The sequence below is a fragment of the Octopus sinensis genome, linkage group LG18 (assembly GCF_006345805.1).
Source record: "Octopus sinensis linkage group LG18, ASM634580v1, whole genome shotgun sequence".
Lineage (NCBI taxonomy): Eukaryota > Metazoa > Mollusca > Cephalopoda > Octopoda > Octopodidae > Octopus > Octopus sinensis.
In genome coordinates this window covers 49,191,134-49,213,885 of record NC_043014.1, presented here as the reverse complement: position 1 = coordinate 49,213,885, position 22,752 = coordinate 49,191,134, and the positions used below count along the sequence as shown (strand labels likewise).

The 22,752-nt window shown below is 36.0% G+C and overlaps 1 protein-coding gene across 1 annotated transcript; it reads right to left on the bottom strand.

Moving 5' to 3' along the window:
• Positions 1–15,472: 15,472 nt before the first annotated feature.
• LOC115221271 lies at positions 15,473–16,897 on the bottom strand. The gene has a single exon (XM_029791418.1). The coding sequence runs from the start codon at positions 16,895–16,897 to the stop codon at positions 15,473–15,475; it is 1,425 nt and encodes a 474-aa protein (XP_029647278.1).
• Positions 16,898–22,752: the final 5,855 nt, after the last annotated feature.

Sequence of the window (22,752 nt, the reverse complement as noted above, 5' to 3'; positions counted from 1 at the left end):
TGAAGAAAGGTCAATTTGTAGAAATGATATAATGAATAATAACAGTCAATATCTATATCTAATCTCTATCCAAGCTTCTCAGAAGGGTAAATATATGGCAACGAATATTATATACAGAGAGAGTGTGTCACTTTTTGTGCAAGTGTTCCTCTCTGGAAACCAGGTCCTATTGGAATGCTGGAAGTTGTGAAGGGATTAATAAAGTAAAACAGTCGAGATTGGAGAAGTAAAATAATTAAGAAATAATAAAAACTGTTTTGGGAATCTCAGATAATAATATCAACGCCCGTTAATGTCACCAACTAAATGAGTAAAAGTGAAAGACTTCTGTAAAAACATTTTACTTCCGCATTGACCTACTCGAATACTGGTTTAACCGGTATTACGTGTCAAAAGTGAAAGTAAAACATCTCTCTATTGGGATCTTTTCTGTTTGATGGATGAATTTTCTAGTTAACTAAACAATTTGAAACTTCGTATACTGGTAGAATGTGTCAAAAGAAAACATTATTGTAAACAAAATTGTAATTTGTAACTTAAACGTAGTTTAATTTTACGAATTTTAACCAATGAAATCCCAACATCTTCGAATTTTAACCAATGAAATCCCAGCATTGCTGCGTTATCGATATTGATAAAGAAATATAGCAGACGCACGACACACACACACACACACACTCTCTCTCTCTCAAACACATGCATATACATTTGCACAAGCACATAGTAATTAATATATAAGCGTACACACACACATACACGTTCGTGTTTTGCCACTTGCCGCAACAAATTTGCACAAAAGGTAAATAAACCAGAAGGGAAGGGGTCAATGTTTCATCGTTTCGGGGTCGATAAATTAAGTACCAATTACGCACAGGTGTCGAGGATTTTTTTCCCAATTTATATCACAGCTTCCGACAAGCTGGGGCATCCTTTTATGAAAATATATTTCGCAAATTTTTACAATACTACTCACACTCCACGCGCGAGACCGATTTAGGCATATTATTGTTTTGTTTTTGTTGTTTCTGGCCCTTCAAAACCATGGTAAAAAAAGGTAAAGAAAATATTCAAAAAATATCGTTAATATTTTTATTGGGCGACGAAATTCATCGATTGATGAGATATAGCTGTTATTTCTAGCACATGTAGAAGACAGAAGAGACAAGGATGAATAAGACGTGTGTGTGTGAGTTTTTAGACGCAGTAAATAATTTGAGCTGGAATGCTGCGATTTCATGAGTTAAAATTCGTAAAATTAAACTACGTTTAAGTTACGAATTACAATTTTGTTTTCAATTTTGTTTACAATAATGTTTTCTTTTGACACATTCTACCAGTATACGAAGTTTGAAATTGTTTAGTTAACTAGAAAATTCCGTCCATCAAACAGAAAAGATTCCTCTATTGTAATGTCAGATACTTTCACTTTAATATTGAAACTATTAAAATGAAACTATTATGTAACAGGGATGAACTGTAACTGGACATACATTCTGCTAGACTTGATTAGGGTCCATGTAGCGTCATGAGCCAAAAAAAAAATAATAACTTCTTGCCTAGGGCGAGCCAACAGCAATATCGTATCTTCTCTACTATTTCAGTATTACGTGTCAAAAGTGAAAGAAAAACATTTCTCTGTTGTAATGTCAGATACTTTCACTTAAATACTGAAACTATTATATAACAGGGAGGGCAGTAACTGGACATCCATTCTGCTAGAAGATCCGCTATGGTCTTATATGCTACACCACTGGTTTTAAATTCTTACAAATCAAATTGATATTCAATTTTTGACTCTTATTATTTTAAATTTAAATTTACATGTATATATATATATATATCATCATCATCATCGTCATCGTTTAACGTCCGCTTTCCGCGCTAGCACGGGTTGGACGGTTTGACCGGGGTCTGGGAAGCCAGGGGCTGCTCCAGGATCCAGTCTGATCTGTTAGAGTTTCTACGGCTGGATGACCTTCCTAACGCCAACCACTCCGCGAGTGTAGTGGGTGCTTTTTACGTGCCACCTGCACAGGTGTCAGGGGGGATCCGGCATCGGTCACGATCGGTTTCAGCTTTTAACGTGCCAGCGGCACGGAAGCCAGCCAAGGCGGCGCTTGCATCGGCCACGTTCGGATGGTGCTTTTTGGGGGTGCAGGTAGTATAGGGAAGCACCAGTGGGGAGGGTTGGGGTAAGGAGGAACGATGACAGGTAGGGTTGGTGCAGGCTCGTAAGAGATAAAACGTAGGACATCACGAGTGGGGGAGGGGACTGGAAGTAGATATCTCAGAGCGAGTTATAAACAGTAGCGGTAACACATCGTGATGCATATTTGCCATTTGAATATGGCTAACCCATAAGGGTGGATGCTACTGTAGTTTGTAGCCACAGGAAGGTATCTCCTCCAGCTGGCTATAGACACACTATCTGTGTCCTCTCAGTATTTGTGAAGGGGTGTCATCCTCCCCGTCTTCAACACATGATACACACGTACCCGAGTTTCAAGGTGTTTACCTTTCATCAGCGTGTGACAATCATGGTTGTCGATGAGGACACAAATAGAGAGCTTTGATCTAGTGGACCGTTATCGACTGGATGAGCCGAGCGTTCCACAGTGGACGTGGAGTAACAACGACGGCTCACACAGATCGTATATAGATAGGATATTCGTTAGGAAAAGAGATAAGGATACGTTTAGTTGTCCACAGTTTCACATTGTGCCTTACACGGATCACAAATTTGTGACTTGTAGGGTGCAATTAGATAAGTGCCATAGACAGGGACCCGGGTACTGGAAGCTGAACAAGTCTATTTTGAATTGTGAAGACTTCTGTACCCGGATTAAGGTGTTAGTACAGAGGGCATTGTGTGGCACCATCATTAACAATAGATGGTGGCACTCCCTCAAAAGAGCCATTCGTTCAGAGTCCATTAGATTTAGCAATCAGCTAAGGTTAGATAGGTCTAGGATAGAGGACGATTTAGTTAAGAATCTAAACGAGGCAATGGAAGCTGGCTCTGCATCCGGAGTGATGGCGGCAAGGACGGTATTGTACCGTCACCTTAACTCCAAACACGAAGGTTGCAGAGTCAGAGCTAAGCTACGTGCTGGGAAACGAGAAGGTATTAACGTTGCCGGATGGGCCCGTCGAGTGGAGAGTCAGAGAGGTAACAAAGCTTCAATCAAGTCTTTAACTGACGAACAGGGACAAAAGATCTATGGACAGGAGGAGATGCAAAAGTTTCTTCACCAGCATTTCGCCCGCGTGTTCGGGGGTGGCGTGGCGCCGGAACGGGGGAGGGCCTTAAAGGACTTCCTAGCCGGCGGACCGCAGCTCTCGGGGCGTGAGGTGGAGTGCTGTGAAGGAGCGATCACTCCCGCGGAGATAGAGGGGATACTGGCTGGATGCGCCGGGGAGAAGTCGCCGGGGTTGGATGGTCTGCCCTACAAGTTTTACCAAAGTATGCCGGACTTGTTCGGGGGAATAATGGCAGGCGTCTACATTAGTAATTACAGGCCCATAACTCTACTTAATGTAGAGTTAAAGATTTTGGCCAAGGTGTTGGCAAAAAGGTTGACGATTGTCGTGGAGAAACTTTTAGGGAAAGCACAGACATGTGCAATTCCAGGCAGGTCGATCCAGGACAATCTTCACCTTATACGCTACACCTTAGATAGGGTGGGTAAATTAACCGGCAAGGGCAGGGTAATGGTCCATTTAGACCAAAGTAAAGCGTTCGATAGGGTAGACCATAAGTACCTGGCGACGGTCCTCGAAGCGGCTGGACTGGGCCCTGAATTTCGCGGTTGGATCTCCGCTATGTATAGCGGCATCAAGTCCACCGTCCAGATAAACGGATACCTAACGGACCGTTTTTGATCGAATGTTCAGTTCGTCAAGGGTGCCCCTTGTCACCACTTTTATACGTGTTGGCTCTCGAGCCATTGCTGCGAAAGTTGGAGTGGCTGGGAAGTAACCCGGATGAGATCGGAGGTGGGAGGACGGTTACTGCTTATGCGGATGACGTCACCCTCATCGTGTCCAATGAGGCCCAGCTACCTTGTGTAGAAGATGCTATCAGAGGATACGAGGCGGTGGCAGGAGCAAGGGTTAACAAGGACAAGTCGGTTGGCTTGCGCCTCGGCACCTGGAGGAGCAAGTCGATATCATCCAGTGTCGTGGGACACTGGACGGATGGTCCTGTTAAGTTGCTAGGAGTTTGGTTTGGGTCAGACTCCCAAACGGAGAGGAATTGGAGTGAGGCGACGAAAAGGTGGAGGCCATAGTACGGACCTGGTCCGGAAGGTCTCTGTCCTTGAAAGGAAGGGCGGAGGTGGCACAGATGTTCATTTCATCTGTAATCACTTACCGCCTGACCGCTGTCCCTTGCCCCGATTCATGGCTTAGCAAGTTGGAGCGAATCCTTTTCCGCTTTTTGTGGAAGGGAGGAAAGCCACTTGTGAGGCGCTCCGTTTGCTGCCAGGAACCGTTAAAGGGTGGGTTAGGAATGCCTTGGTTGATGATGCGCAGACATGCGTTGAGGCTGAAGCATCTCTGGCACCACCTGGAGGGTGATAAGGTGTGGAGTCCGCTGGCAGGGGAATTTTTCCCGAGACCGGCTTCCTTAGTGAATTTTAAACCCGGTCGCATCAAAAGACGGAATCTGACTTTATGGCAAAAGGAGTGCCGACAGGCACTCACGCTGATCCACAAGGCGGCCAAGGCCGGCTGCGGAAACACCACCTCAGTATTTTATAGCAGGCTGGTAGAGGCAAAGAACGACGACGTCCTAGGAGGGGCTCTGGGGTTTGACGAAGACCAGCTTACCAACCTGTTTAAAAAGACTTTCAGGACGGGGTATTTGGATAATTTCCAAAGATCCCTGGCCTGGCAGTGTTATAGGAATGCTTTACCTGTTCGCGAGAAGTTATCGCGGCACGGAATTTCAGTGCCACCGACGTGTCCAAGATGCGGGTTGGACGATGAAACCGTCCAGCACGCTTTTGTACACTGTCGGAAGTTGTCAGACTTGATAAGTTACGCAGAACACGTGTTATCGCATCTGGGACGATATATATATATATAGGCGCTGGAGTGGCTGTGTGGTAAGTAGCATGCTTACCAACCACATGGCTCCGGGTTCAGTCCCACTGCATGGCATCTTGGGCAAGTGTCTTCTACTATAGACTTGTGATTTGGTAGACGGAAACTGAAAGAAGCTCGTCGTATATATGTATATGTTTGAGTGTGTGTGCATGACAACCGATGTCCCCGTTACCTAGCGGTTCGGCAAAAGAGACCGATAGAATAAGTACTGGGCTTACAAAAGAATAAGTCCCGGGGTCGAGTTGCTCGATTAAAGGCGGTGCTCCAGCATGGCCGCAGTCAAATGACTGAAACAAGTAAAAGAGAGAGTAAAGAGTGTACATTTGTTCAAGCGAGTGTATGTATTGATATACTCACCAGTAGAATTTCCTGCATTTCCCCAGTTATTTTCTGCATTTCTTCAGCCATTCCTTTATAGCTGTGTGTGTATAAAAAGGCAAATTTTCTTTGGACAACAAAATTTGTACGTTTTCTTTTTGTGAAATTATGCTTTCTGTTGTATTCGTGAAATGAAGAAAGGTCAATTTGTAGAAATGATATAATGAATAATAACAGTCAATATCTATATCCAATCTCTGTCCAAGCTTCTCAGAAGGGTAAATATATGGCAACGAATATTATATACAGAGAGTGTGTCACTTTTTGTGCAAGTGTTCCTCTCTGGAAACCAGGTCCTATTGGAATGCTGGAAGTTGTGAAGGGATTAATAAAGTAAAACAGTCGAGATTGGAGAAGTAAAATAATTAAGAAATAATAAAAACTGTTTTGGGAATCTCAGATAATAATATCAACGCCCGTTAATGTCACCAACTAAATGAGTAAAAGTGAAAGACTTCTGTAAAAACATTTTACTTCCGCATTGACCTACTCGATTTCTGGTTTAACCGGTATTACGTGTCAAAAGTGAAAGTAAAACATCTCTCTATTGGGATCTTTTCTGTTTGGTGGACGGAATTTTCTAGTTAACTAAACAATTTGAAACTTCGTATACTGGTAGAATGTGTCAAAAGAAAACATTATTGTAAACAAAATTGTAATTTGTAACTTAAACGTAGTTTAATTTTACGAATTTTAACCAATGAAATCCCAACATCTTCGAATTTTAACCAATGAAATCCCAGCATTGCTGCGTTATCGATATTGATAAAGAAATATAGCAGACGCACGACACACACACACACACACTCTCTCTCTCTCTCAAACACATGCATATACATTTGCACAAGCACATAGTAATTAATATATAAGCGTACACACACACATACACGTTCGTGTTTTGCCACTTGCCGCAACAAATTTGCACAAAAGGTAAATAAACCAGAAGGGAAGGGGTCAATGTTTCATCGTTTCGGGGTCGATAAATTAAGTACCAATTACGCACAGGTGTCGAGGATTTTTTTCCCAATTTATATCACAGCTTCCGACAAGCTGGGGCATCCTTTTATGAAAAAATATTTCGCAAATTTTTACAATACTACTCACACTCCACGCGCGAGACCGATTTAGGCATATTATTGTTTTGTTTTTGTTGTTTCTGGCACTTCAAAACCATGGTAAAACAAAGTAAAGAAAATATTCAAAAAATATCGTTAATATTTTTATTGGGCGACGAAATTCATCGATTGATGAGATATAGCTGTTATTTCTAGCACATGTAGAAGACAGAAGAGACAAGGATGAATAAGACGTGTGTGTGTGTGAGTTTTTAGACGCAGTAAATAATTTGAGCTCAAATGCTGCGATTTCATGAGTTAAAATTCGTAAAATTAAACTACGTTTAAGTTACGAATTACAATTTTGTTTTCAAGTTTGTTTACAATAATGTTTTTCTTTTGACACATTCTACCAGTATACGAAGTTTGAAATTGTTTAGTTAACTAGAAAATTCCGTCCATCAAACAGAAAAGATTCCTCTATTGTAATGTCAGATACTTTCACTTTAATATTGAAACTATTAAAATGAAACTATTATGTAACTGTAACTGGACATACATTCTGCTAGACTTGATTAGGGTCCATGTGGTGTCATGAGCAAAAAAAATAATAACTTCTTGCCTAGGGCGAGCCAACAGCAATATCGTATCTTCTCTACTATTTCAGTATTACGTGTCAAAAGTGAAAGAAAAACATTTCTCTGTTGTAATGTCAGATACTTTCACTTAAATACTGAAACTATTATATAACAGGGAGGGCAGTAACTGGACATCCATTCTGCTAGAAGAAGATCCGCTATGGTCTTACATGCTACACCACTGGTTTTAAATTCTTACAAATCAAATTGATATTCAATTTTTGACTCTTATTATTTTAAATTTAAATTTACATGTATATATATATATATATATATATATATATATATATATATTTTTATATATAAAATTGAAGTTGTGTATGTGAGACTCTGTCTCCTCCGATTTAGATTCCTAACTACTCCCACATTTTGCGGTGCAGTTTAACCAAAAGCGGGTATCTTATAGTCGTCATTCATATCGAGCCCTTCTGGGTATTAGCGCGCGTCTACGATGAGTCTACGATTTAAAAAAAAATTTACCATCATTTTTCCGCATTTTTAATGATTTTTGCTCGGGTTATATAAGGGAAGTAACTCTCTAAAAATGCTTATATAGTTATTTCCCTTACAAACCCGAGCAACGCCAGGCGATACTGCTAGTATATATATATATACTATTCATATATATATATATATATATATATATATATATATATATATATATATATATATATATATATATATATATATATATATATATATATATATATATATATATATATATATATATGTATATGTATATATAGGCGCATGAGTGGCTGTGTGGTAAGTAGCTTGTTTACCAACCACATGGTTTTGGGTTCAGTCCCACTGTGTGGCACCTTGGGCAAGTGTCTTCTACCATAGCCTCGGGCCGACCAAAGCCTTGTGAGTAGATTTGGTAGACAGAAACTGAAAGAAGCCTGTCGTATATATGTATATATATATATATATGCGTGTGTGTGTTTGTATGTCTGTGTTTGTCCCCTAGCATTGCTTGACAACCGATGCTGGTGTGTTTACGTCCCCGTTACTTAGCGGTTCGGCAAAGAGACCAATAGAATAAGTACTGGGCTTGCAAAAGTATAAGTCCCGGGGTCGAGTTGCTCGATTAAAGGCGGTGCTCCAGTATGGCCGCAGTCACATGACTGAAACAAGTAAAAGAGTAAAAGAGTATATATACAGCAGTGGTGCCCCAGCATGGCCGCGACCTTCGGGCTGAAACATTTTTAAGGATTTAAGGATACATATAACAGGCACCACCACCTTCACCAAGTTAACTTCTATAAAATCGCTGCACTATACAAGCAACTTCGATTTTAACAGATGCAGAAGGAATCTTACAATTTCATTTCTAGCGAAACAACTGTATTGTCTGCCATGTTTTGTTACCCATTCCACCGTTTTATTAGCTTAAACCTTAAAAGAGTTGTTTCCCAGAGCCTTGTTTATTACTGAAATGTTATGCCGGCCCATGTTCCTTCAACTTGTTGCATGTGGTTCTCCCATTTCGAGTCAACTCAATTTCGTGTCAATAAACTCAGCTCTGTTGGGACACCGTTATGGCGAAAAGGATACTCATGAATTTCCAGAACGTAAGAGGAGGGTCATCACAAGCCATTAAAAATTGAAAAAGTAATAAAATCTGTTAAAGTAATCTCAGACGGTAACAGCAGCAGTTTTTGCACCACCAACTAAAAGTATAAAAGTAAAAGTATTCTGTGAAAAAATGCCATGGATCTTTTCGGTTTGAACGGCAGTTTTTTAAAATAATTTCTATGTAACTAAAAAATTTTAAACTTCGTATACTGGTAAAATGTGTTTATAAAACATGTTTTTCTCTTGGCTTTCTTGAGAAAATTCTATAGTTTGTAAGATATTTGGTCTTTAATTTCTTGCATTTCGGCAATTTCAACCAATCAATGACGTCTATTGATGTGAAAACGATTTCTGCCGTAACATTTTATGGCGGCGTCATATGAAAATGTCCCTGTTTTTTTTTATGAGAAAAAAGATACCCATTGGCCATAAACTGACGGGTCACTCGTAAACAGCTGGATAACAAAACCGTTCCCTCTTTAGTGTCCACCCATAATTATGACCCTAGTATCGATCTATTGCATTTCAATCTGTTTTAGGGTTAGAGTAAGGGTTAGGGTTAGGAGTGGGGGGAAAGGTATCTTTTTTACTTCAGAAATGTAAATAAACCCAATCTGTTTCTTAAACGCGGGACATTTTCATATTTCAACGCTAGAAAATTTTACGTCAAATAATGTTTTCACCTCAATAGACGTCATTGATTGGGTGAAATTGCCAAAATTGAAGAAAATATCTTACAAACTACAGAATTTTTTCAAGAAAGCCAAGAGAAAAAGATGGGATCTTTTCGGTTTGAACGGCAGTTTTTTCTAGCATGTCATATGAAATTGTCACCGTAATTATGACCCTAGTATCGATCTATTGCATTTCAATCTCTTTTAGGGTTAGGGTTAGTTAGGGGTGGTTGAAGGGTATCTTTTTTTTCTTCACAAATGTAAATAAACCCAATCTGTTTCTTAAACAAGGAACATATTCATAGCACACAGAATGTTTTCAGCTCAATAGACATCATTGATTGGTTGAAATTGCAGAAATTGAAGGGAAAAAACAACAAATATCTTACAAACTATAGAATTTTCTCAAGACAGCCAAGAGAAAAAGATGTTTTATAAACACATTCTACCAGTATACGAAGTTAAAAAGTGTTTAGTTACTCTCTCTCTCTCTTTTACTCTTTTACTTGTTTCAGTCATTTGACTGCGGCCATACTGGAGCACCACCTTTAATCAAGCAACTCGACCCCAGGACTTATTCTTTTGCAAGCCCAGTACTTATTCTATTGGTCTCTTTTGCCGAACCGCTAAGTTACGAGGTCGTAAACACACCAGCATCGGTTGTCAAGCAATGCTAGGGGGACAAACACAGACATACAAACACACACACGCATATATATATATATATATATATATATATATATATATATACATATATACGACAGGCTTCTTTCAGTTTCTATCTACCAAATCTACTCACAAGGCTTTGGTCGGCCTGAGGCTATGGTAGAAGACACTTGCCCAAGGTGCCACACAGTGGGACTGAACCCAAAACCATGTGGTTGGTAAACAAGCTACTTACCATGTGGTTGGTAAACAAGCTACTTACCACACAGCCACTCCTACGTGTAAATTATTTTAAAAAACTGCCGTTCAAACCGAAAAGATCCAATGTCATTTATAAACGAGTAACCTGGATACGTTTATTAAATACCTAGAAACCAGAAACAACTAAAAACGAAACGGAAAGCAAATAGTGATTCATATAAATTCCTCGAATATTATCAAGTTAGAAAAAAAAAATTATTTAAAAAGGCGTCGGTGTGGCTTTGTGTTAAGTAGCTTGGTTACGAACTACATGGTTCCGAGTTCAGTCCCACTGCATGGCACCTTCAGCAAGCGTCTTTTACTATAGCTTCGGGCCAGGATTTGGTAGACGGAAACTGAAAGAAGCCCGTCGTATATATGTATATATATATGTATGTGTGTGTATGTGTTTGTCCTCCCAACATCGCTTGACAACCGATGGTGGTGTGTTTACATTCCCGTAACTTAGCGGTTCATAACTAATTGGTAAAATCATTAATTATTAATTAATTAATTAATTAATTTTACCCTTTATTATTATTGATTATATATACATATAAATAATAATATTAGGGAGTATAACTCCAAGCTTACAGGGAAATATTCAGTTTAATATTAAATCAAATTTCACAGTATAGAGATATAAAATATGAATTAGAGATAAAACCACTATTATGCAACTCAAACAGTGATAGACATAAACCAATACATAAATAATTTAATTTTTAAATGTATTTCATAAATACATTATATTGATATTTATAATATTTATGTAAGTAATAATGGACTAATTAATTAATTTATTTTTCATTATATGTCTTTATATTTATTGATAGAGTAAATTTTAGATTTTAATTACTATATTTGTTGATTATAATTTAGATACTTATTTTTAAATATTTTATATTTATTAGATGTGAACTTAAATTTAAAAATATGAATAGTGATTATTTTGTTAAATAATTTGGTAATTAAATATTGGACTATAACTGAGTTAAGGATATTCGAGAGTTTATTATGTTTTTTTAAAGCTATATTATATCTTCATAGATAAATACATATTTCTATCTATTTTATTTTACCCTAAAAATAAATATTTAACATAATAAATGTGTTGTAGGAAATAATCCTAATGATTTAAGTTTCTAATTTTGATAATGGAGTTTTTTCTATAAGAAAAATTATTATTTTATTTATTTCTTAAATAAATATTGTTTAACTCTATTTGCTTATTTATTTAACTATTATCATTAACCTGAAGATTGACTATAATTTTAATTTTAATTTATTTCAATTGAATTTAAACTTAATTGTAATTCAAATTTAATTGTAGCCATGAAACGTACCTTAGTGTTCTTACTTATATTATATTTATAATTCATTTAATACTTTTTGATATATATATATATATATATATATATATATATATATATATATATATATATATATATATATATATATATATATATATAAATATATATATATATATTTATATATATATAAATAAATACATATTTATATAAATACTCTTCCATACCTTCACAGCTGCTTCCTTGTCCACTGAATACCTTTCATCATACACTACACGAAACATTAAGTTACGTCGAACTTTGAAACTCTGCAGCCAACCACCACTATAATGACACTTATATTTTAGTTTAAGTATTTTGTGAGTCTAGAAGGTTTGTTTCTTCAATATTAGATCTGCATACAACTCATTACTTTCCCTTATACGTATCCTATGAGATCAAATTCATCAGAAATTCATCTGATTTCCATTTTTTTTTCATCTTTCATTGTTTTCTTCTTATACATCTGTTTCTTTGAATAATTTTAAGGAAAACAACAATCAAACACAACTGTATACTTTTATTTTTATTTTATTTCAATTTTTATTGTCAATTGTGGAAAATCCAGTGCTGTTACAGGCATCTTGTAGACACAATGCTGTTGTTACGAACCTGCCATCGCTCAACTCGAACCCGGGACCCTACAAAGTCGAGCAATGATTCACCAGGCTCAGTCGAACGGAATCCGCCACAGAGAAAACGGTTGTGGGGGATGGCAGCGAACTCGAACCGGCGACCGGAGATAACAACAACAACAACAACAGGAAGAAAAGAGAGAGACGGCAGAAGGCAATTGCTTAACGCTTAACAACAGTTTATACAATTATTACAACATCAAATAAAACGTGAAACATATCAGATACATTAAAGAAAATAACCTGCAACAGAATTTAAAAAAAGAAAACAATAAAAGGCATGCACAATACAGAACGTCCGGAAACAATCAAAACATTAATGTTTTGATGCAATATAGAGTTCGAAACAGTTCAACATGAAAGTCTTTCTTTCTTTTTCTCTTTAACACAATGTTCTTTTTTCTTTCTTTTCTTCCTCTTTTCCTCAATTCACAGTTCTCTTTTATTGATACAATACTTTTTCTTTTCAACACAGTTCACAATTTTAACATAAACAAAACATACCGCTACAAACTCCTACTACAATAGCCATGCCTTTTCGCCGTAATCCCTCTCTTTCGCTCTACATGTCCCCAATGCTATCTGCCTGTCTTTCTCGCCACACCTGTCATCCCTGTCATAGCCTCTCCCGACTGCACCTGTTGCCAACTCACTGTCTCAGGTAGAACTGACCAACAAACTCACAGCTCACCGCATTTTAAAGGGTGGTTTCTTAAACTTTGCTTGACCGGAAAAGGGTCAGAGGTATTTTCCAAACTCATTAATTTCTCTAAAAATTGACAGAACAAAGGCTTTATCCGTCTGCCTGGCGCCAAACCACGGAACCAGGCCACAAGCACTCTTTCTCCGAATTACCCCATATCACTATTAAATTTCTTTTCAAATTTTCGAATTTATATTTAATGAAAACTTTCCGATATTTTCAGTTTATGAAATGAAATAAATTTCCTTTATTTATTGGGAAAATGGCAGGGGTTAGACATGAACGAGATATTATAAGAAAGAGGAGAACAAATTGGAATGGCTTGTTTGTGTTTGTAAGTAATGTTAACCAAGTGATGCTGCATTGAGTTTATGCTAAATGTTGGAACAATGGTATCAGGTTTCATGTCTGTTTTGGCAACCTAGTTTACACACATCGATGCACTTGAAAATACATTTGTCAATCTGTAGTGAAATATGTTGACCAGTGAATTGATGATATTAGAAGTCATTGAGAGGAATCTGTGGGTGTGTGTGTGTTTATGTGAAATGGCTAAGGTTAATAAAATGTATGTATGTATATATATATATAAATATGGAAAAAAGTCAAGGTAGAAAATGCTAAAATAATTGTATGAAAAAAACATTTCATTACCGTTTTCAGTCATTGAGACTTTTTCAACTGTAAGTATAGAAAACAATTAAATTTTGAAAAAATTAAATGAAAAGTACTTTAAAAGAATGTTTGCATAGTATTCAAATACAAGGGACATTTTCCGTGTTTCTGCCTGTCTCTGTCTCTCTTGTTTACTCTTGGGGGTTCGCGGTCATTGTGAATTCTTGGCAGAGAAGAAGAAGAAGGAGGAGGTGGAGGAGGAAGAAATAATATGGGAGTGCTATGATAGTAGTAGGATGTTAAATGGTGTTGTGCCCAGAAAGTGGATTGTTGTGGATGGTAGTAGTGATTGAATCCTTGTGATATCTCTTTTGAATGTATTGTTTATAATATTTTCGTAGATGTTATTCTAAACAGCAGTAGTAGTAAAGTAAGGAAGGAGGTGGTGGAGAGGAAGACGAAGAAGAAGAAAGAGACAGAATAATAAGAGAATGCAGGATGTTAGGATAGTAGTAGGATGTTAAAATTGTCAAGTGATCACTTTTAGGTCACTTGACCATTCAACATCCTACTACTATCATAGCACTCCCGCATTATTTTCTTCTTTAAGTTAAAAGGTTTTAATACATAACTAATGTGGTTTGGTTAGTGGAATGTTTACATGTTTTTATGGGAAGTGCAGGGAAGTAACGAGGATCTGATGATAAGTTTATACGTATTTTCTCTGTGATGTTTATTACATCGATTTCTTTTATGCCCGTTTAACTGAAAGTTACAACTCTTCCACATATGGCTAACCTGTTGAAAGATTTTGCTGCCTCAGTTATTTGCTTGTGTCCCAGAAAAGAGGCAAACAATTTACAAGGGCCAAATATGCCATTCAGTTCTTTAGTGCTTTCATAATAAAATAGTATTAAAGTTTATCATCAAGACCTGTCACCGATGTTAAGTTACATCTGATGTAGAACCACCACAACAGCAGTAACTCTTAGATAGGACATTGCCAAAATACAGACACATGAAATGATCTGCACACTAATGAACACGAACTAATATAGTCTGCAAAGGAAACTAAAACTATTCATCTCTCTCTCTCTCTCTTTCTCTCTCTCTCACTCTCTCACTCTCTCTCTCCCCCTCCCTCTCTCTCTCTCTCTCACTCTCTCTCTCTCCCCCCCTCCCTCTCTCTCTCTCTCTCTCTCTCCACATTGCCATTTAAATTGAGGAAAACTTTTTAAATGTTTTGGAATTTCTGGCTTCATGCTTCCTGATAGTAAAATGTCGTCCTTACTTAGGTTGTCAATCTTCAAGGATTTACTTGGTGTCTTTTGTGTAAATTAGTAATTTTTGATTGTTACTTATAGAATTCCAATATTCCAACGATGTTTCAGTATAATGCAAAGGTTTCCAGTTTTACATCATCCCAATATGTAGTTACGATTATCAAATGGAACTTTCAAGCAAAAACATATTTCTAGATTCATTCCAATATTTTCTGCCACTTCTTCACTGTTTGGGGATGTTAAAATATGTCAAAATGAAAGTTAGTTATGACGTCATCCTTTGAATGCTCTGACGTCATTTCAACGTTGGTTTCAGGGCCACATCCACTACAAAGGCAGTAATATTTCCTGTAGAATTCTTTGCTACATTCATCTTGTGTTTCAAAGAAAGGAGTAGTCTAAATTTATATGATTTTTAAAATTTAGCTTTAGATAAACGTGTTTGGTATTACTTCAGAAAACGTGAGATATATAACAATGAATTTCAAAATATTGTTGAGTATTATCAATAAAGAAAGTAATAAGAAAAGTATGAACACAATTTATCTTTTATAATTCACTCTTGTGAAGTATATTTTGGAACGCTTTGTCATTGGCAAGGTCTTCTACTGACTGAATGAATTCCAAAACAAATTTTTTGTATTCAGTATTTCCATTTCCATACTCATATAATTCAAGTATTATTTCCTTTATCTCCCAAATTTCTATCAGGTCTTTGTCGAAAGGAAGAAATTTTACAGCAGATTTAAGAGCCAGAACAAACCAATCCATTCCTGTACATCTTAATTGATCTTTTTCTTCTTCATCATTTTTTACATCTGCTTCTTTAAAACATAATTTTCCAAACGAAATGTAAAAATTAACATCTTGCCTTGTGTTATCTGCTTTAAATCTTTCACAATACTTCCTGGCATTGTCATATTCTTTCAAAGACATATATAATATAATGATATCATAGAGAGCAGGTGAATATCTATAAGAAAGTTCAAGGGCTTGTTGAAAGTGATTTTCAGCTTTGGTGATTAACTCATTCCTTTCTCTATCAGGAATATTTTGAGGAGGTTTTAAAAATTTCGCAAATTCATTCGTTTCTTTTGAGAATTGTTTGTTCATTGGGACATATGTATATGTAGGGTTCTCATCTCTTAGATAAAGTAATCCAAGCTGACGATGAGAATATGGTGTTACCTTTTTTTTAATTGCTTTTTCAAGCACTTTTCTTGCTTTTTCAAGCTGCTTTGAAAGTATATAATGATTGCCACTTTTCTCCAAAACATAGGGGTCATCAGGGGAAATATCAAGAGCTCTCTGAAAATACTCTTCAGCTACTTGACTATGAAAATTATAAGGTCTAAGTTGAAACAAACCAATCAATGCTAATGTTCTTCCCATTAGGGCCTTGTTATTATGTTGTCGAAAAGCACATTGTATTTTCTCTAAGTACTGTATTGATTCCTTAATATTTTCACATCTTTTCTCTTTATCTATGTTCTTTCTTAAACAACGATATTGCAACAGAGCAATGGAAAACATACACAGATAATCATCCGGACAAACGTTGAGAGACTCTTTGTAAAGTTCGACAGCTCTTTCATGATCTTCAAAAGATATAGTAGCTAAACAATAAGCAACATTTCTTTTGCCTTCTGCTTCTATCAGCGAGAAATTTTCTCTTTCTTCAAGATTACTTAGATCATCCAAAAGGTTTCTTACCTCAGGGATATTTCCATTGTTCAAATGAATGAATGCAAGGCTGGTTAATGCCACCAGGTTATCTGGCTTCTTTTCTCGAACTTCACTGGCTAATTCTTCAGCTTTGGATTTATCTTTCATCTGCCAAAGAATATATACTTGGACGTTCTTTTGACGAATCTCATCTTCTAAACCAAATGAGATATCTTTATTCAACGAATTTTCTACTTTTTTGTAGAAAGACGACCAATCTTCTTTGGTTTTCTTAAAACTTTCTTCCATTACATTTGGAAATCTTTTAATTCTCTCCCTATACGATTCTCTTCTACTTCCTTCATCCTGAAATAAAAACAAAATGATTGCGTATGAAATATGATATCACACATTACCATTGACAAAAAAATATTCTCCAATTTTCGATTTTTAGTTAATGAAACAATGTCAAACCTTCCTAGTCTGATATGGTTGATGTAGTGGCTGAGCATTTTGGATCCGAATGTTCGATGTTTTTAATATGCGCACAGAAAACTGAGCGTAAATAAGTGAGAGAACAATGTAAGAGGTGTGTTTGACAGAGTGATAAATGCATCATCATCATCATCAGCAGCAACAACAACGACAACAACAACAAGATGGACAGGCTGTTGTAGATCACTTAAATTATGTAATATAATATGATATAACACTCTCTCACACACACATACACACACGCGCAAAAATAATGGAAACACCTAGCATCATAACATCATAATTTTGAGATATTTATAAAACCGTTAAAACGTTTTTTGATTTATTATTAGTGTTGCTTAATATGTTTTGCTAAAATTGCTTTTTCTTTTCAGATATCATCAAAATAAGGTAATTAAAATTCATTAAGATGACAGATCTATCGGACTTTCAAAGCGGTCAAATTGTTGGTGCTCGTATAGCAGGCGGTAGCATAACGAAAACAGCTGAAATGTTTGGTGTATCAAGAAGTCTTGAAAGTAATGACAGACTTTGAGAAAGAGGAAAAAAACCTCCTCGTTGAAACAAAACTCCAGAAGAAAACCAAAACTTCCAGATAGGGACCGTTGGATTCTTATGCGAATTATTAGAAAGAATCACAAAAGTACAGCTCCCTAAATTACTGTAGAGCTTAATGACCACCTCGAGAATCCAGTTTCCACAAGAACAGTTCACCGGGAGCTACAAAAGGCAGGATTTCAAGGGAGGGCTACAGTCAAGAAAACCACTACTTTCAAAAACAAACGTTGCAAAGCGTTTAGAGTGGAGTAAAAAATCTACAGAATTGGTCCCCAGAGCAGTGGATGAATGTTATTTTCTCGGACGAATCATCCTTTACCTTTTTTCCGACCACTGAGTGTACTTGTGGAGTCAGCCAAAAGAAGCATTTGACCCAGACTGCTTTCTTTTATTAAACATGGAAGAGGATCTGCAATGATGAGCTTTGGGGGCTATATCTTGGAAATCCGCTGGCCCAATGATTTTCCTTCATGGCAGAATTAATAGTCAAGATTATTGAAGCATTTTATCTGATCAAATTCATCCAATGGTTGCAGAATTGTTTCTGGATGCGAAATGCAATCTTTCAGAATGATAATGCACCAATTCACACAGCTAAAGTTGTTACTGAATGGTACGAGGAACATTTTAGTGAGGTTGAACATCTTATATGGCCACCACAGTCCCCAGGTCTCAATATTATAGAACACTTATTGTGCATTTTAGAAAAATAAGGAAGGAGCCGATATCCTCCACTATCATCACTACAAGAACTGGAGACTGTTTGAACAAAAATTCCTTTGGAAACAATTCAAACTTTATACAAGTCCATATCTCATAGAATTCAACTTGTAATTACTGCCAGATATCAAAATTACTGCCATATTAAAATAAATTTGTTTGAAACGTTAAGGTGTTTCCATTATTTTGTCCAACCCCTGTATAGGCGGAAACTGAAATCGAACCCAGTGGCACAGGGTTGAGAAACAACCTTTTTACCGCACAACTACGCCTATAAGTATATAACACACACATATACACGCACACAAACACTTTCACCTACACATTTATACATATTCATATATACATACATGTGTGTGTGCGCGCGTCTCCGAAAAGCAGCGAAATTATATATTTCTGTACAATTAATCTCTCTCTATATAAAGCTGGAGTTGTCTGTGTATGGCAGGTTTGGTAGCCTTCAACTGACACTATCTCCTCTGAGACCCTGCGGCACAAGTTGACCAAAATTGAGAGTATGATAGAAGAAGGCTTGCTCTTCCTTCCGTAGAAGAAAAAATTCAAATCGGAGCATGTTAACATCAAAAAGGTGCTTTTTTTCTATGAAAATCCCTAATTTTGACGATTTTTTTTTACTGCTCTGTCGCCATTTCTCAGTGTATTTCTACCAGAAAAATGTTCAGAGAATAACAAGCTACATAATGCAAAATTTGTAGCTTTCAAAAATTCCAATCCTAAAGGGTCGAAAGAAACCCGAGCAACGCCGGGTTATACTGCTAGTCTTCTATAAAATTGCATCACTATACTAAAAACTTAGAGATATAAACGCTGCCCTCGATTTTAATACAGAGAAAAGGAATTTTACAACTTCATTTCAAGGGAAATTACTCTGTGGAACACACGTATATATTGTCTCCCGTGTTTTATTAATCATGGCAACCTTTCCTTAACTATCATACACAAACCATAAAAGATTTATTCCCCTTCGATGTTCATTTTTTTTTTCTCACGAAAACACGACAGAAAATGAATCTTTTTGATTGCTGTTGTAGCAGTCAAAAGACTAGCAGCAGCTTGGGATCTCTTCGGTTTGAACGGCAGTTGTTTCTAGCGGTGTCATATGAAATTGTCACCCAAAATTATGACCCTAGTATCGATCTATTGCATTTCAATCTGTTTTAGGGTTAGGGTTAGTTAGGGGTGGTTGAAGGGTATCTTTTTTTTCTTTACAAATGTAAATAAACCCAATCTGTTTCCTAAACGAGGGACATATTCATACGGCACACAATGCTTTTTAACTCAATAGACGTCACTGATTGGTTGAAATTGCAGAATTTGAAGAAAAAAAACAACAAATATCTTACAAACTATAGAATTTTCTCAATAAAGCCAAGAGAAAAAGATGTTTTATAAACACATTCTACCAGTATACGAAGTTTAAAATTTTTTAATTACCTAGAAATTATGTTAAAAACTGCCGTTCAAACCGAAAAGATCCCAGGGAGTTTTTGACCTCTAGTAGCTTGGGCAATTGCTTGGATAATATCAGGTTATCAAATTTATCATAGGTTCGAAAAGAAATTGGATCGGTTATTTAGAAAATTTGAAACTTTTCTATTGTGGAAACATTCTACGTAAGAAGTATTTCGCAAGTTGACAATGCATAAGATTGAAGACATTCTGTGTGTGTATGTGTGAGAGTGTGTTTTTGTGTGCGCACGCCCGATCAAGTGTGTGCGTGCGTTTCTGACTTTGCGTGTGTGCGCGTGCACACGCACACCCTTTACCATTACTCGACTGTGTGCGTGCGTGAGTATGTATACCCCACTGTAGACTCTGGAGAACGTGTGAGAGTGTATATACATTTGTGTATGTGTGTTTAATGAAACTGAAAAACCATTTAAATAAACAATGGAATTCATTTTCCCCACAACATTTTCGAAAGCTAATAACTAGATGATGCTACGCTACCAAATCTAGGATCGGTTATTCTTCTCTTATTATGGTTGTGTTACGATAAAATTCTAAAATTCTAAAACAGTCGAGATTGGAGAAGTAAAATAATTAAGAAATAATAAAAACTGTTTTGGGAATCTCAGATAATAATATCAACGCCCGTTAATGTCACCAACTAAATGAGTAAATGTGAAAGACTTCTGTAAAAACATTTTACTTCCGCATTGACCTACTCGAATACTGGTGAATCGATATCACATGTCAAAAGTGAAAGTAAAACATCTCTCTATTGGGATCTTTTCTGTTTGGTGGACGGAATTTTCTAGTTAACTAAACAATTTGAAACTTCGTATACTGGTAGAATGTGTCAAAAGAAAACATTATTGTAAACAAAATTGTAATTTGTAACTTAAACGTAGTTTAATTTTACGAATTTCAACCAATGATTGAAGAGGGAAAATAATTAAGAAATAATAAAAACTGTTTTGGGAATCTCAGATAATAATAACAACGCCCGTTAATGTCACCAACTAAATGAGTAAATGTGAAAGACTTCTGTAAAAACATTTTACTTCCGCATTGACCTACTCGAATTCTGGTTTAACCGGTATTACGTGTCAAAAGTGAAAGTAAAACATCTCTCTATTGGGATCTTTTCTGTTTGGTGGACGGAATTTTCTAGTTAACTAAACAATTTGAAACTTCGTATACTGGTAGAATGTGTCAAAAGAAAACATTATTGTAAACAAAATTGTAATTTGTAACTTAAACGTAGTTTAATTTTACGAATTTCAACCAATGATTGAAGAGGGAAAATAATTAAGAAATAATAAAAACTGTTTTGGGAATCTCAGATAATAATAACAACGCCCGTTAATGTCACCAACTAAATGAGTAAATGTGAAAGACTTCTGTAAAAAATTTTACTTCCGCATTGACCTACTCGATTTCTGGTTTAACCGGTATTACGTGTCAAAAGTGAAAGTAAAACATCTCTCTATTGGGATCTTTTCTGTTTGGTGGACGGAATTTTCTAGTTAACTAAACAGTTTGAAACTTCGTATACTGGTAGAATGTGTCAAAAGAAAACATTATTGTAAACAAAATTGTAATTTGTAACTTAAACGTAGTTTAATTTTACGAATTTCAACCAATGATTGAAGAGGGAAAATAATTAAGAAATAATAAAAACTGTTTTGGGAATCTCAGATAATAATAACAACGCCCGTTAATGTCACCAACTAAATGAGTAAATGTGAAAGACTTCTGTAAAAACATTTTACTTCCGCATTGACCTACTCGAATTTTGGTTTAACCGGTATTACGTGTCAAAAGTGAAAGTAAAACATCTCTCTATTGGGATCTTTTCTGTTTGGTGGACGGAATTTTCTAGTTAAGTAAACAATTTGAAACTTCATATACTGGTAGAATGTGTCAAAAGAAAACATTATTGTAAACAAAATTGTAATTTGTAACTTAAACGTACTTTAATTTTACGAATTTCAACCAATGATTGAAGAGGGAAAATAATTAAGAAATAATAAAAACTGTTTTGGGAATCTCAGATAATAATAACAACGCCCGTTAATGTCACCAACTAAATGAGTAAATGTGAAAGACTTCTGTAAAAACATTTTACTTCCGCATTGACCTACTCGAATTCTGGTTTAACCGGTATTACGTGTCAAAAGTGAAAGTAAAACATCTCTCTATTGGGATCTATTCTGTTTGGTGGAGGGAATTTTCTAGTTAACTAAATAATTTGAAACTTCGTATACTGGTAGAATGTGTCAAAAGAAAACATTATTGTAAACAAAATTGTAATTTGTAACTTAAACGTAGTTTAATTTTACGAATTTCAACCAATGATTGAAGAGGGAAAATAATTAAGAAATAATAAAAACTGTTTTGGGAATCTCAGATAATAATAACAACGCCCGTTAATGTCACCAACTAAATGAGTAAATGTGAAAGACTTCTGTAAAAACATTTTACTTCCGCATTGACCTACTCGAATACTGGTGAATCGATATCACATGTCAAAAGTGAAAGTAAAACATCTCTCTATTGGGATCTTTTCTGTTTGATGGACGGAATTTTCTAGTTAACTAAACAATTTGAAACTTCGTATACTGGTAGAATGTGTCAAAAGAAAACATTATAGTAAACAAAATTGTAATTTGTAACTTAAACGTAGTTTAATTTTACGAATTTTAACCAATGAAATCCCAACATCTTCGAATTTTAACCAATGAAATCCCAGCATTGCTGCGTTATCGATATTGATAAAGAAATATAGCAGACGCACGACACACACACACACATTCTCTCTCTCTCTCTCTCAAACACATGCATATACATTTGCACAAGCACATAGTAATTAATATATAAGCGTACACACACATACAAACGGACATATACGTACTCACACATAC